Source organism: Crinia signifera, chromosome 11 (assembly GCF_055691185.1).
Source record: "Crinia signifera chromosome 11, ASM5569118v1, whole genome shotgun sequence".
Lineage (NCBI taxonomy): Eukaryota > Metazoa > Chordata > Amphibia > Anura > Myobatrachidae > Crinia > Crinia signifera.
Genome location: NC_139227.1, coordinates 8,741,160 through 8,756,074, shown reverse-complemented (window position 1 = coordinate 8,756,074; position 14,915 = coordinate 8,741,160). Strand labels below are relative to the sequence as shown.

At 46.7% G+C, this 14,915-nt stretch overlaps 1 protein-coding gene across 1 annotated transcript; it reads left to right on the top strand.

Annotated features, from left to right (window-relative positions):
• The first annotated feature begins 4,199 nt into the window (after nt 1-4,199).
• LOC146045261 (uncharacterized) lies at nt 4,200-13,194 on the top strand. Its single transcript, XM_083163997.1, has 2 exons — nt 4,200-4,628; nt 10,918-13,194. Exons 1-2 carry the CDS (start codon nt 4,341-4,343, stop codon nt 12,232-12,234), a joined length of 1,605 nt encoding a protein of 534 aa, XP_083020123.1. The 5' UTR covers nt 4,200-4,340; the 3' UTR covers nt 12,235-13,194.
• Nucleotides 13,195-14,915: the final 1,721 nt, after the last annotated feature.

Below are 14,915 nucleotides of genomic sequence, written 5' to 3'. Positions count from 1 at the left end.
ATTATATTGATTAAAAAAAAAAAAACACAATATATAATGGCTCTTAAGGCATACACTATGCGATTTGGGCTTGATTTCACCTGATTCAGATGAATCGGGCTGTGAAATCGGCCCAAATCGCACTTGTAGACATCCCATCCGATACGATGCGCGGTCGGGAGATCGGGTGGGCTGCACATGAGATTTGCTAAATCTTATGTGCAGCCTGGCCCCGGAGCCGTGCGGGGGATGGCAGCAGGCGGGGGATGCTAGCTAATAGAGAGCCGAGCAGCGGGAAGGCTGCATAGGGAGCCGGGCAGGAGGAAGCTGTTTCGGTGAGGTGACAGCGGGAGCAGGGCTCCGGGCAGGGAGAACTTGAAAAAGCTGGCTGCGGGGCAGCGGCGGGAGCCAGGAGGAACACAGATAACTTTAAAAATAAAAAATAAACGCCCATACAGATGACTAAGAAGCCATTGATTGGCCAATGAGCAAACCTTGGCACATGAAGTTCTTAATCGTGTGTCCCCCTCCCGGGGAGCTGCAGGGTAAATCAGGTCCAACTTGTCCATAGGACAAGTCAGACTAATGTATGGGGGACTTTACTGTATTTAGGAAGTATGGGTGAAATGTAATAGGATGAGAGATTCATAAAGTGAGAGATTTGGTAAGACATCTCCAGTTTTTTTAAAGCAGCAATCATTTACACTGCAAAACCAGTTTGATTTTGCAGTGTAAATGATTGCCGCTTTAAAACAACTGGAGATGTCTTACCAAATCTCTCACTTTCTGAATCTCTCATCCCATTAAATCTCACCCTATCACTTGTAAATCCTGGGACGCTGCCCATAATCGGTCTTCCCCGGGAGTAGCTGTGCTGAATCTCACCAACATCTTCAGGGCATTGTATATATCACTGGCACCACTGGGCACCAATGTTATTTATAATAATCCAGTAATATATACATTGCTGGCACATGCGCGCAATGTATATATTACTGGCACCACTGCATATTTATAAGCCAGTAATATAGACGGTAAATGTTACTGGCACCACTGCAGTGCCCACCAATGTATAATTTTTATGGCGGCAAGGTATACATTGCCATGCAGGCCAACAATGTACAGTGGCCTTTATTCAGATCTGACGCAGTACAAATTGGTTCTCAAAATGGACAAAACCATGTGCACTGCAGGTGGGGCAGAGAGAGTTAAATTTGGGTGAGGTGTGTTGAAACTGAAATCTAAATTGCAGTGTAAAAATAATGCAGCCAGTATTTACCCTGCACAGAAACAAAATAACTCACACAAATCTAACTCTCTCTATACATGTTACATCTGCCCCACCTGCAGTGCACATGGTTTTGCCCATTTTGAGAACAAATTTGTACTACGATCAGATCTAAATAAGGGCCAGTATACGTTACTGCCGCCACTGGCCACCAATTTTCTTTTAATGGTGGTAGCGTATACACGTAACTCCCCCTTGGCAATGAGCACCTTAGGCTCTGGCATCGAGCATGAAGATGCTAGCATTGAACAAGAAACCCCTAGCAATTAACATGTAGGAAAGCAGTACTAATGTGGCATAATATGTAATCATACCTCCCAACTTTCGCAGATCAGCAGGAGGGACGTTGCTGCTGCGCGCCGGAGGCGAGTAAAAAAATTTTGGGGGCGTGACCTAATTTGGGGGCATGGCCTATACTCGCGGCTCCCCCGCGAGGCCACGCCCCCAAAATTTTTTTACTCGCCTCCGGCGCGCAGCAGCAACGTCCCTCCTGCTGATCTGCGAAAGTTGGGAGGTATGATTACATATTATGCCACATTAGTACTGCTTTCCTACATGTTAATTGCTAGGGGTTTCTTGTTCAATGCTAGCATCTTCATGCTCGATGCCAGAGCCTAAGGTGCTCATTGCACTGCCGCCCGCGGGTGGGACAGCGGGACAGGCCCTGACAATCGGGACTGTCCCGATAAAATCGGGACTGTTGGGAGGTATGTGTAATAGCCATTCCGGTGTGTGATATAATATGTAATGGGCATCACGGTGTGTTGCATAATATTTAATGGCATCACCGTGTGTGGCAATATGTGTAATAGGTATTATGGTATGTGGCTTTATTCTAGTTCACTCTTTCTGACAAAGGGGCCCATTTATCATGATCGCATTTACAATTGTATGACATTGGACAGTATCGCGCGATATCGCGTTGCATCGCATACCATCGGATGCCTTATGGTATGCGATGCGATGGGCGCCGCCAAAATACACAAGTATTAGATAATTAGAGTATGCCGACCACTCTTAGCTGTCAACTTAGTCACTGTGGACCATAATGCTGCTTTCAGACCGCATAACTGGCTTTGACCCTGTATTTGGAAACGTTTCCAAAAACGGGTCTGCCAGATAAAACCCCTTTCACACCGCAGCACTTAAACGGTATATTACCGTTTAAGTGCCGATTTTTTGACACTGGCAGACCCGTTTTTGGAAACTTTCCAAATACAGGGTCAAAGCCAGTGCAGCCTTCAGCCCTCCCCTCCGTGCAGCTCCCCCCCCCCCCTCGCGTGTCGACCGAGAGCATGTCGACGCCCCCGCGCATGTCGACGCCCCCGCGCATGTCGACGCCCACCGCGCGTGTCGACGCCCCCCACCCCGCGTGTCGGCGCCCCCCCCCCCGTGTCGACTTACCCCGTGCCGGTACCTCCGTTGTGGACTGCAGCTCAGTATGCTCGGAAAGCACTTATGAAAAAAGTGTCTTCCAGAAAATGGCTGCCCCATAGGAAACCATGTTTAAAAAAACTGTCTTCCGTATGGGGGGCAGCCATTTTCTGAAAGACACTTTTTTCATAAGTGCTTTCCGAGCATACTGAGCTGCAGTGCCGGGAACCACAACGGAGATACCGGCACGGGGTAAGTCGACACGGGGAGGGCGCCGACACGCGCGGGGGCCGTCGACACGCGCGGGGGGCGTCGACACGCGCACGGGGGTGTCGACACGCGCGGGGGGGGCTCCAGTGCTGTGAATACTTAATGAGCGCTCATTAGGTATTCACTGTGCTGAATTTAGGACCCAGCTCATTGGCTGGGTCCTAAATACCGTTTCTGAGCCGATTTTTGCGCTAAAATACCGGTTCAGAAACGGGTAGGACCCTGCATTTTAACCGGTTAGAAAAAACGGCATTTTCTAACCGGTTAAGTGGGACTGGACCTTTCAGACCGCACACATTACCGTTTTAAAACGGTAAAAAAACGGCAATTTACCGTTTAAAAAGTGCGGTCTGAAAGGGGTATAAGTGATGCTGCTTTCCCACTGCAGACCAGTTTAAAGTACTGGTAATCTTAAATGGTATTTAAAACGGTATTAGCATTCCCACTGCAGCAGATTACCGTTTTAAATACCATTTAAGTACCATTCCCATTGCAGTGAACCTGTATAATGTAGAGTGCCTAACTCCCCCCCTTCCCCCAGTGTAAAGAGTGCCTAATCCCCCCCCAGTGTAAATAGTGCCTAACCCCCCCCCCTACCTGCCCTGTGCCCCCACCTTTCCTCCCCTTGTACTTACCTGTGGGCAGTGGGGGTCCATGCAGGGTACAGGCAGTCCCAGTGCCTGATGAGACCTAGTAGTTCTCACTTTTCGCATATGTAATGAGTGCACGTGCATACTAATGAGCCGCTCATTTCATATGCGCATATGTAATTAGCGGCTCATTAGTATGCACGTGCACACATTACACATGCACAAAGTGCGAACTACTAGGTTTCATCAGGCACTGGGACTGCCTGGAGGCTAAATAACGTTTAAGAGGCATTCCCACTGCCTCTTAAACGTTATTTAACCGTGTAGGACTCTGCTTTGAAAACGGGTTGAAATACCGTTTAACTTTAAACGGTATTTCAACTCTGGCGCTTTCCCACTGCAGCCTTAAACGGTATTTTGCCCTCAAAAATCGGCAATATACCGTTTTAAGGCTGCAGTGGGAAAGGGGCATGACTGTTGACCTAGAAATTGTCGAGTCGACCCAGGGACCGCATACCGCTAATAACAGCTATATACCGTAACAACTATAGCAGCAGCGCAGTGCCCAGCACCGTGCACACAAAACATAACAGTCCCCGGGACAGACAGCAGCTGCTTCACTTTCACTTTCACTTCAGAAACTTCCTGCCAATGCCATCAGGGAGGTGTGTGAGTGACAGGGATAGTGGCCAATGGCGCCTACGGCAGTGTGTGCACAGCACCAATCCGCTCCCGGGGACCGCCACCTCCTCCACCTCCCGCTGCTGCTGCTGCACTCACTTCCTCATGTCCGCAACTGCCGGGGAGCGGCGGCATCATCCAGCGGCAGCCGCGGTAACATGAAGGGGGACCTGCGCCACAGATACGTCTCCTTCTACCAGTCTCGGAGCCACGAGGGGGACATGTCGCTGTGCGACAAGCTGGACGCGGACGCTCAGCCGCTGCCCTGCGATCCTCCTGCGACTGCTCCGTACTCCTCCTGCGTCCTCAGGGAGAACCTGCTGCGGAGCACGGAGCAGCGCAGGGCAGCGGTGCTGAGGTGCACGGCCAAGGCGCTGGCCATCCTAGAGCTCATCTGCGTCAATCTGTTCGTGTGTCCGTGGAGGAAGGAGATCCGGACACTGAAGGTGAGGACACGGTGTGTGGTGTACAGTGTTCCCCAGGGTCACACATGCTGGCCATACACCAGTATATGTTGTATACACATGCTGTAACTGGCCATACACCAGTATATGTTGTATACACATGCTGTAACTGGCCATACACCAGTATATGCATACCCTCCAACATTTCCAATGAAAAAATCTGTACAGGCCAGGGGGTGTGGCCATATATAGAGGCGTGGCCATTTGTAAAGGGGTGTGGCCATGACCCTTTTATTTAACATTACACATCACACTTAAAAATACATCCCGGGCTGGCTGTCCCTACCTAGAACAGTCCCGTCGGCTGTGTCCGGCCGGAAGAACACAGGTTCCATTACTCCCCGCTGTCAGTTTCTCCATCCTGCGGCAGATTAGGCCGCACGTTGGTGACGTCACGCTGGTCATTCTCTGATCCCGGCAGCAGCGGCTTGTGCTTTGGTGGATGGGGGGGCGGTGTGGGGAGGGGAGAGGACTACACATTCAGTCACTGGCTCCCCACAGCCATGACGTCCCACAACAGGAGTCTCTGAGCAGGGGGAGGCGGTCCTGCCATGTCCCACCGCCGTTCACCCTGGGAGATGTAGTCCTGGCCGGCTGCTCCCCCACGCTCCCTGGGAAGCAGCCGGCGATGTTATGAACTACATCTCCCAGAGTTAGCCAGAAAATCGGTACAATCTATACAGTTCGTTTTAGCCGGTACAGACTGTTAAAAAACGGTACTGTACCGGCTAAAACGGTACAGTTGGAGGGTATGGTATATGTTGTATCCTATATTATCTGATGGTAGGTGATGCCATCAGTATATATGCCTTTAATAAGGGGCCTGATTCAGACCTGTTTGCTAGCCAGCATATATTAGCAGCCTAGCCAACAGGTTAGTGCCGAACACAGGCCCACGCCACACTAGAATGCGAGTGGATGTGGCCGCAAGGAGGACAAATGTTTCGATGGTCGCACATGCGCAAACCCCAAATATCGTCCAGGGAAGCAAATTCAGACCTGAAAGAGGTCTGAATCGCAACTGCCTAATGCAGGGAAAGGCTAGTTGCAATTGCATCTGTGCAACAGCAGCGGTTACGTGAGACCGCTGCCTGCGGGGGCACCACCGCCATCATTCCATTGACATTGGCTATCACACAACCACCCCAGTAACGGTCCGGACACACCTGCCTTGTGCGGACAGCACTCCCCCGAAGTGATGCATCACTACTGTCAATCATATTACGATCGTATGCTTCCAGGATGCGTACACACACTGCAGAAGTCCGAAAATCACCCGGTTACAATTTTCGGACTTCTGTGATGCTGAATACTGCCCGGCTCGGATGCGATCTACCAGATCTGTTCTGCAGCCGGTGCAACTCGCGGTCTCCGTTGCGATGCACATGGGACCGCACATCGCATCGCTGTCAATGATATGCAATTTGGATGATTTTCATGTGATTGATTGCCACAACCGCATGTAAACCGCCTAGTGTATGGCCAGCTTTACACCGGCAGTGAAGTTGCAGGCCGTTGGATTGACCCCTATGAATTTTATTTTGCTTTGGATTCTAACTTTATTATTTAAAATTCTACCAGCCCTTTTTATTGGGTGCCGGGTGACACTCCAACAGTCGGGATTCCGATGGCCAGTAGTCCATCATCGGAATCCTGACTGGGAAATGTCAGGATCCTGTCTGACAGGGACTATTCTCCCTTATGAGGGTCCAGGAGCTTGCAGCGTGGCAAGCATAGTGAGACCACAAGAGGCTTCATAGCACTCGCACCCTGTCTGAGTCCTGCCAGTCGGGATACCAATGTTGGACCAATGACCATCAGAATCCCGACTGTCTGAGGGTCATACCACACCCTACTTACTGGAGTTTGGCTAGATTTCTTTTCAGGGACAATTTAAAGAGCACCTGTCACAGTAAAGGCAGCCATGTTGTTGGCCGATCTGATGTTCAGGAGACTGCATCCTATTAACACACTAGAAACCAATGACATCTCTAACGCTGTACACGATTACTGTTCAACACCTTCAGTGGTTGGTTTTTCTGGGGCAGGAGTACCTAAATAGGACAGGTTTTTTCTGTCCCAGAAAAACTGTCCACTGATGGGGTAGATGAGTCCCAGCGCTCCCCTCCTGTGACCCCCCAGCCCCTCCGCTCCAGTGGTCCTCAGCGGAGCTCCCCGGACGGCTCGGGAGGACTCGGACGCCCAAACACCCGAGCGATCCCGAGTCCCCCGAGCCGTGCCGAACATCCCCAAGCCTGCCGCCGTCTCTCCCGAAGTAATGGCGGCGGCAGGGGAAGGTGAGGCCGGGGTGGGGTCTAGTGGGGGTCGCTGGTGAGGTGATGCGCCAGTGGTGCACACCTGTAGATTTGTGGCATGCCTGGAAATTTTGACTGGCCGCTGAAGGGTTTAATACGTCTGGTAAGCATTCGCAGAGTACTGCTTCCTAGTCGAATGATCGACCATTCTTCTGAATATTGGTTCCTTCAATTTGCTGAGCAAACATTTACAGCAGAGTGCCCGATAGAAAGCATTTACAGCAGAGTGCCCGATAGAAAGCATTTACAGCAGAGTGCCCGATAGAAAGCATTTACAGCAGAGTGCCCGATAGAAAGCATTTACAGCAGAGTGCCCGATAGAAAGCATTTACAGCAGAGTGCCCGATAGAAAGCATTTACAGCAGAGTGCCCGATAGAAAGCATTTACAGCAGAGTGCCCGATAGAAAGCATTTACAGCAGAGTGCCCGATAGAAAGCATTTACAGCAGAGTGCCCGATAGAAAGCATTTACAGCAGAGTGCCCGATAGAAAGCATTTACAGCAGAGTGCCCGATACAAGCAATTGGACTGCACTGATATACAGTAGGGGCCTTTATATTACTATGCCATGGCAGGACTCGGTCGCTCCAAGTGTTTTTAGTGTTCCTTTCTTCATTAACACGTGTATTATTCACAAAACGATGCAAATAAGATGCACAGCAGCATTTGTAGTAAGCTGACCCCTGAATGTGGCTAGCCTGTAGCCACTTCACACAATTTTGTTTTAACCTTGGGGTCTATTCACGAAGCAGTAAAAAGAGAAGTGAGCCTGTGCAGACGTTGCCCATGACAACCAATCATCTTTGAAGTAACTTATCCTATTTTATTACTTGATGTGGACTAGATTGTTTATTATCCCCCTATCGGTAAAAAGAACGATTGTTAATACTGACTATACAGCTTTGCTATATACAGTTGCTGTGTGCAAACTTCCAAGTTTGAGTCCTGGTCACTACCAGATCGCTTCCTCCTACGGTTTCATTGTTCTCCAATTTAGCAGGAAGTGGCTCTGAAGAGAATTTGACTCTGACTTTGAACACACAGCAGGCACAGATATATTGGTATATTATAGTCTCACAAGTGGAAGGAACATAGAGGAACTAATTTCTCTGTTTTTCCTCTTAACGACTAATGGATGACGCAAAACATAATATATTCCCCCAGACCACACAGGACCTCTTTTAAGAAGCATATTTAATAAGGACTGATATTTTTGTTATAACTTGATACTACATTAGTAACAGGTCGCTACTATTTCACAACGGCGGGGAATCAGGAATATTAAAGAGGTTTAAGAATCTCTATTGCTGACCAAAAACTGTCAGTATCAAAAGGTTCCCTGATTCCCAGATGGATTGACGATCATCAATGCCAGGTCAGGGAAACAGATTAGATATATTGGGGCCTTAATCTGAAATGCTGCTTTCACCAATCAGCTCCTTCTATTTTAAAAACACATTAGCTCATTGGTAGCAGCACCATTAGCAACAGGTGATATCACGCCTCTAAGTACTCTATATTCAGTTGTAAATGCCTTCGAGAATTACCATCATGGAAAATTTTATTTATTTAGTGTCTTACATAGCGCAGCAGATTCCGTTACAGTGTCTTACATAGCGCAGCAGATTCCGTTACAGCGTCTTATATAGCGCAGCAGATCCGTTACAGCGTCTTATATAGCGCAGCAGATTCCGTTACAGTGTCTTACATAGCGCAGCAGATTCCGTTAGTGTCTTATATAGTGCAGCAGATTCCGTTATAGTGTCCTATATAGCGCAGCAGATTCCGTTACAGTGTCTTATATAGCGCAGCATATTCCGTTACAGTGTCTTATATAGCGCAGCAGATTCCGTTACAGTGTCTTATATAGCGCAGCAGATTCCGTTATAGTGTCCTATATAGCGCAGCAGATTCCGTTACAGTGTCTTATAAAGCGCAGCATATTCCGTTACAGTGTCTTATATAGTGCAGCAGATTCCGTTACAGTGTCTTATATAGCGCAGCAGATTCCATTACAGGTTCTTATATAGCGCAGCAGATTCCGTTAGTTTCTTATATAGCGCAGCAGATTCCGTTACAGTTTCTTATATAGCGCAGCAGATTCCGTTAGTTTCTTATATAGCGCAGCAGATTCCGTTACAGTGTCTTATATAGCGCAGCAGATTCCATTACAGCGTCTTATATAGCGCAGCAGATTCCGTTACAGTTTCTTATATAGCGCAGCAGATTCCGTTAGTTTCTTATATAGTGCAGCAGATTCCGTTAGTGTCTTATATAGCGCAGCAGATTCCGTTACAGTGTCTTATATAGCGCAGCAGATTCCGTTAGTGTCTTATATAGCGCAGCAGATTCCGTTACAGCGCCTTATATAGCGCAGCAGATTCCGTTACAGTGTCTTATATAGCGCAGCAGATTCCGTTACAGCGTCTTATATAGCGCAGCAGATTCCGTTACAGCGTCTTATATAGCGCAGCAGATTCCGTTACAGTGTCTTATATAGCGCAGCAGATTCCGTTACAGTGTCTTATATAGCGCAGCAGATTCCGTTAGTGTCTTATATAGCGCAGCAGATTCCGTTACAGCGCCTTATATAGCGCAGCAGATTCCGTTACAGCGCCTTATATAGCGCAGCAGATTCCGTTAGTTTCTTATATAGTGCAGCAGATTCCGTTAGTTTCAAAAGGTGCCCACACACGCACCGATCCCGGCGGTGCGATGCTATGCGATGGGGTGCGCGCTCCCGCGGCACCTCATCGCACAGTACAAAAAGTATGTGCTGCACATACTTTTTGTACTAGCTTTTTATCGCATGCACAAAGCATACGATGCAATGCTATGTGTGCTAGTTAAGCACAGAACGCACGCCGGGATCGATGCGTCTGTGGGCACCTTTATATAGTGCAGCAGATTTCGTTGCGCTTTACAATAGTAGACAGTTCTTGGGATAAGCATATTGATATCCTTACAAAAAAATAAGGATCAAATATGGTTTGAGGTAACATGTTTAAAAAAGGGGCAGACTAGATGGGCCAAGTGGTTCTTATCTGCTGTCAATTTCAAATTCTAGTGATAAAACAAACTGACAACAGACAGACTTGGAGGTAGGAGGGCCCTGCTGCAAGCTTACAATCTATAGGGATATAGAAGGGAAACACAAGGACAGGCACCAGTAATAGCATAGCAGTCCCCCCAAGTTACAAGTCCAGAAGGGAAGCTATATAATACATAAGTGCCTCAGAGGGTTATGTGTGCGGTATATAAATATGATAGGCTTGCCTGAAGAGGTGAGTTTTCAGGGCACACTTGAATGTTTGGAGGCTAGTGGAGTGTTTTATTGTGCGTGGAAGGGCATTCCATAGGGTGGGAGCAGCCCGATGAAAGTCCTGTAATAGTGAATGGGAGCTGGTGATCCGTGCAGAAGAGAGACGCAGATCTTGTGCAGAGCGGAGTGGTCGAGATGGGAGATATTTTGTGAGAAGTAAAGAGATATAAGCTGGTGCAGTATGGTTTATAGTTTTATATGCAAGTAGAAGTGTTTTATATTGAATACGGTAAGATACAGGCAACCAGTGGAGGGACTGGCAGAGCGGATGGATCAGCAGACGATGAGCGTCTTGCTAGGAAGATCAGCCTAGCAGCAGCATTTAGAATGGATTGTAGTGGTGAGAGTCTGTTCTTGGGAAGACCAGTTAGGAGACTATTCCAATAATCAATACGGGATATGAGTGCATGGATAAGAGACTTGGTAGTGTCTTGTGTGAGATAAGGTTGTATTTTGGATATGTTTTTTAGATGCATGTAACATAATTTGGAGACCATGAGGACTGCCTAACATTTCGGGGTCAGACCTGGACTTAGACAACCCTTTTTGTTATAACCTTTCTGTAGACAAAGTATTGCTATCAAATTCTTGCCGTTTCCTCGTGATTGTAAAAATGAAATATTGTTTCTTGCAGAAATTTACGGGAACTTTTATCTATTTTGTTGAACCTGTAATTCCAAAGAACACCATAAGCCAGATTCTTCAAAGAGTGGGGTACTCCATAGACACAGAAACCGCATATATAATTGGTGGACTAATAAACACTGAAGAGGCCAAACAGGCTGCTTTTGAATTATATCTGTCTAGAATTCAGTGTGAAGAGCTGATTTCGCTAATCGCTGAAAATCAAACAGACCGCGTCAATCTCTTTATTAACGGGGACAACGCAGAGCGAAGGCATGAAAGCGAAAATATAGGACTTCCTCTTACAAGCGATTGTAAACTTGCTAGCATTACAGAAATTGAGGGCATAAATAAATTAAATGATAATAAAACTGAATCTGAGAATGATGACTCTAGAGAGTTTTTGCAGACATCGGACATATACGCTTCTCCCAAAAACAGCGACGATGGCATCTGTGAGTCTTCTGCCAAGCACTTAAACTGCAGTTATGACAAATACTATGACAGTGATGAGTTCCTTAATAAATACAGTGACCTCAATTTGGCCAAGCAGCCAATCTTGTCTTTACAGAACAGACAAATCAATATTAAACTCAAAGAGTGGCGAGATGATCGGGTACAGCTCGCACATGAAGGACCAAACTCTGTAAAACCACCTACCCCTGAATTGTTTACTAAACAACCCATATCGGACACGGCTAAAGACCAACCACTTGTAGCTGATTCAAGTTGTGGCCAAAAAAGTAGAAGTGTTGATGTTGGGAACTATACGGATGTGCAGAGTAACCTGGACTCTAGGAGGCCACTCGTACATAGTGAGTCTCCTGTCGAATTCAATATGCCAAATATACAAGGACCATCGGAGCGTTTAGTAAATAAACTCAAGATGGGAAACATGGACGAAGAATTGTTGGCTTACCCTGTTGAAGAAACTTCACCTCCAGATCCCGTAGACTTTTCCAGTGGCAACGATTTGTGGCAGTCAAAGTGGATACTCCACAAAAGCAAAGATGCAGTGGATGGGACCAAAAATCCAGCATCTACACCTGGTTCCTCAACACCAAATGCCACCAGTAAGGCGGCAGAAGGGGCTACATGTATTGAGAATTTACATAGACTCAGAGAGCCTCCAAGCTCCACTTACATTCCACCAGGAGTAGTAGAGAGGCAGTGTTTGAGGATCACTGATATACAGCCGGAAGATAATCACTTTGAGGTGCCTTCTCGATCCGGAGACATGGATCTGGTCAATGAGACTTATAACATGAATGAGGATACCAGGGAAGGCTTTGTGATGATTACCAGGAAAGAGTCTTTCCAACACTGAATTGTGGTCTTATGCACTAAAGCAGGCATGTCCAACGTTGGCCCTCCAGATGTTGTGAAACTACACATCCCAGCATGCTATTAGAGAATGCTAAAACTATTGCAAAGAATGCTGGGAATTGCAAAGAATGCTGGGATATGTAGTTTCAAAACATCTGGAGGGCCAACGTTGGACATGCCTGCACTAAAGGGTCACTCCAATTACACACAATGTATGCCAGGCTTCTGGTGCTGATGACTTAAGGATTTTTTGTTTGCAGTGCTGTAGGACTGCAAACAAAGTATTATACCCCTTTTAGACGTGCTACCCGGGAATTACCCGGCATTCTGACTGCTGGGTCATTTTTTTTATAGCAGCAAATTACCGGGCGAAACAGTTCTACCTGGTAATTTGCTAAAAAAACATCGGTTTTCCTTATGTCTGAAAGGGTCAACCCGGGTCGAGAATCCCGGGTCCTCAACCCAAGTAAATAAAAGAGTCGGAGCGCCAGGTTTTAACACCCGGGTTGACCCTTTCAAACATACCAAAATCCCGGGTTGATGCACGTTCAGGTGCAAAAACCTGGGATTTTGGAGTGTGTCTGAAAGGGGTAATTGTGCCCAAGAAGGGGCAGTGCAGGCTTTGAGTTTGGGTGCCATTGCCATGATTCAGCTGCACGCCCTTCATGAGTAATTGGATTGACCCATAAAAGATAGCGTATTCTAACATTAATAAAACTTAGAACCTTCAAATTGGGCAGTGACACTTTCTGTAATGGGGTTTTATCTGCTAATACAGATGTGATGCAAGGTTCAAAGGTTATAGTCCAGAAAATAGGCACTTGATTGATTTTTTTTATTTTTTATTATTGGCATAGAAGAAATAAATAATAGATGTATTATGTACTTTTAATTTGGTGGACAGCATTTTGTAAATGGCAAAAATGGTTCCATAGGGTCACCTACACAAAAACTATGGTGTCCATTAATAAATATGCTCCTTTATTATATTATAGTACTGTACAGATACATTTGTACCCAATAACCTGCAGCTGAAAGTATTGTCACAATTAGTGTTTATTCTGGCCCCCTGCATCTTTGGGGATGCGGTCATTTGATCTACAGCATGCAGGTAGACATTCATTAGGTCGACATGGTTCTAGGTAGAAAGGTCACTAGGTCGACACTGAAAAGGTCAACATGGGGTTTTTCACTGTTTTTTTTTGAGCCAACATGTGCGGACAGGCGGTATTTCATGTCCTACCATCCACTAGGGCGTGGTGGGAGAATAAAATAGTGTGCCCGAAGCATGGCGAGGCACCGTGCCCGAAGCATGGCGAGTGCAGCGAGGGGAAGCGGTGCACTTTAAACTGTGTCCATGTCGACTGTGTTGACATTCTGGTAAAAAAACAGTGAAAAACCCCATGTCGACCTTTTGACTGTCGAACTAATGACCTTTCGACCTTTTCCCATGTTGACCTAATGACTGTCGACCATCATGCTGTAGACCAAATGATCCCAACCCCATTTTTGAATACTTGAGCAGTTCCTCTTCCCTGCCTGTTGTCTCTCTGTGTCAGGGGTAGCCAACTCCAGTCCTCGAGAGCTACCAACAGTTCACGTTTTATAGCCTACCTCGCAGGTACACAGGTGTACTCATTACTCACTGACACATTTTAATGGAGCTAAATACTTCACTTGTGATTCTGTGACGAGACATGGAAAACGTTAACTGTTGGTAGCTCTCAGATCTTTTAAAATGTGTCAGTCAGCAATGAATGCACCTGTGCACCTGCTGGGTGACCGGTAAAACATGAACTGTGTGAGGTCCTGAGGACCGAGTTTTAGACCACTGATATACCCTAATTGTTGTTCAAAGGATGGAGTTACGGAAGTGAGAAAAGTGAATGAAAGTACAGGGTAAGTAAATGAATGGCTTTAAATCACAGATACGGCTTTCCTTATTGTAGGATGGCGGCCAAACTTAGTCCCTCTATACCAGTGATGGCTAACCTTGACACTCCAGCTGTTGTTGGACTACACATCCCAGCATGCCCTGCATCAGTTTTGGCTTGGCCAAATAGTAAAACTGTAACAGGGCATGCTGGGATGTGTAGTTCAACAACAGCTGGAGTGTCAAGTTTAGCCATCACTGCTATATAGAGACTTTTGATCCCTATGAAAAAAGGGATGCGGTCAATTTACCTACAATCAAAATCCCGACTGTCAAAATACCGACAAGGTCAAAATACCCAAATGATTTTTTTTCATTGAAACCGACTTGTACATACTTTACCATCCCAGTGGACATGGAGGGGGAATATAATAGTGTCCCGATCGCAGCGAGGCACCGTGCCCGAAGCACGGGGTTCATGTCGACCTATGTCAACATACAGACCCCAAAAAGTATGAAAAATGTGTAATTTTTGACCTGTCTATATTTTATATTTAGGTATTTTAACCATGTCGGTATTTTGACTGTCGGGATTGATTGTAGGTAAATCATACCGAACCCTACAAGCACTACCCATGCACACTGCCGCCAGGACAGAAACCGTATGTGTCCTTCAGTTTCCTTTCTTGTGTAATGTGCAGACTCCGGTTGTTTTCCTGCACCACTTATTAGGTTCTCCGTCTCTGTGAGGCATCAGTGTGACACCTTCTCCCATCTAGTGGAAGGCCAAGAAGATCCAGCAGAGCAAA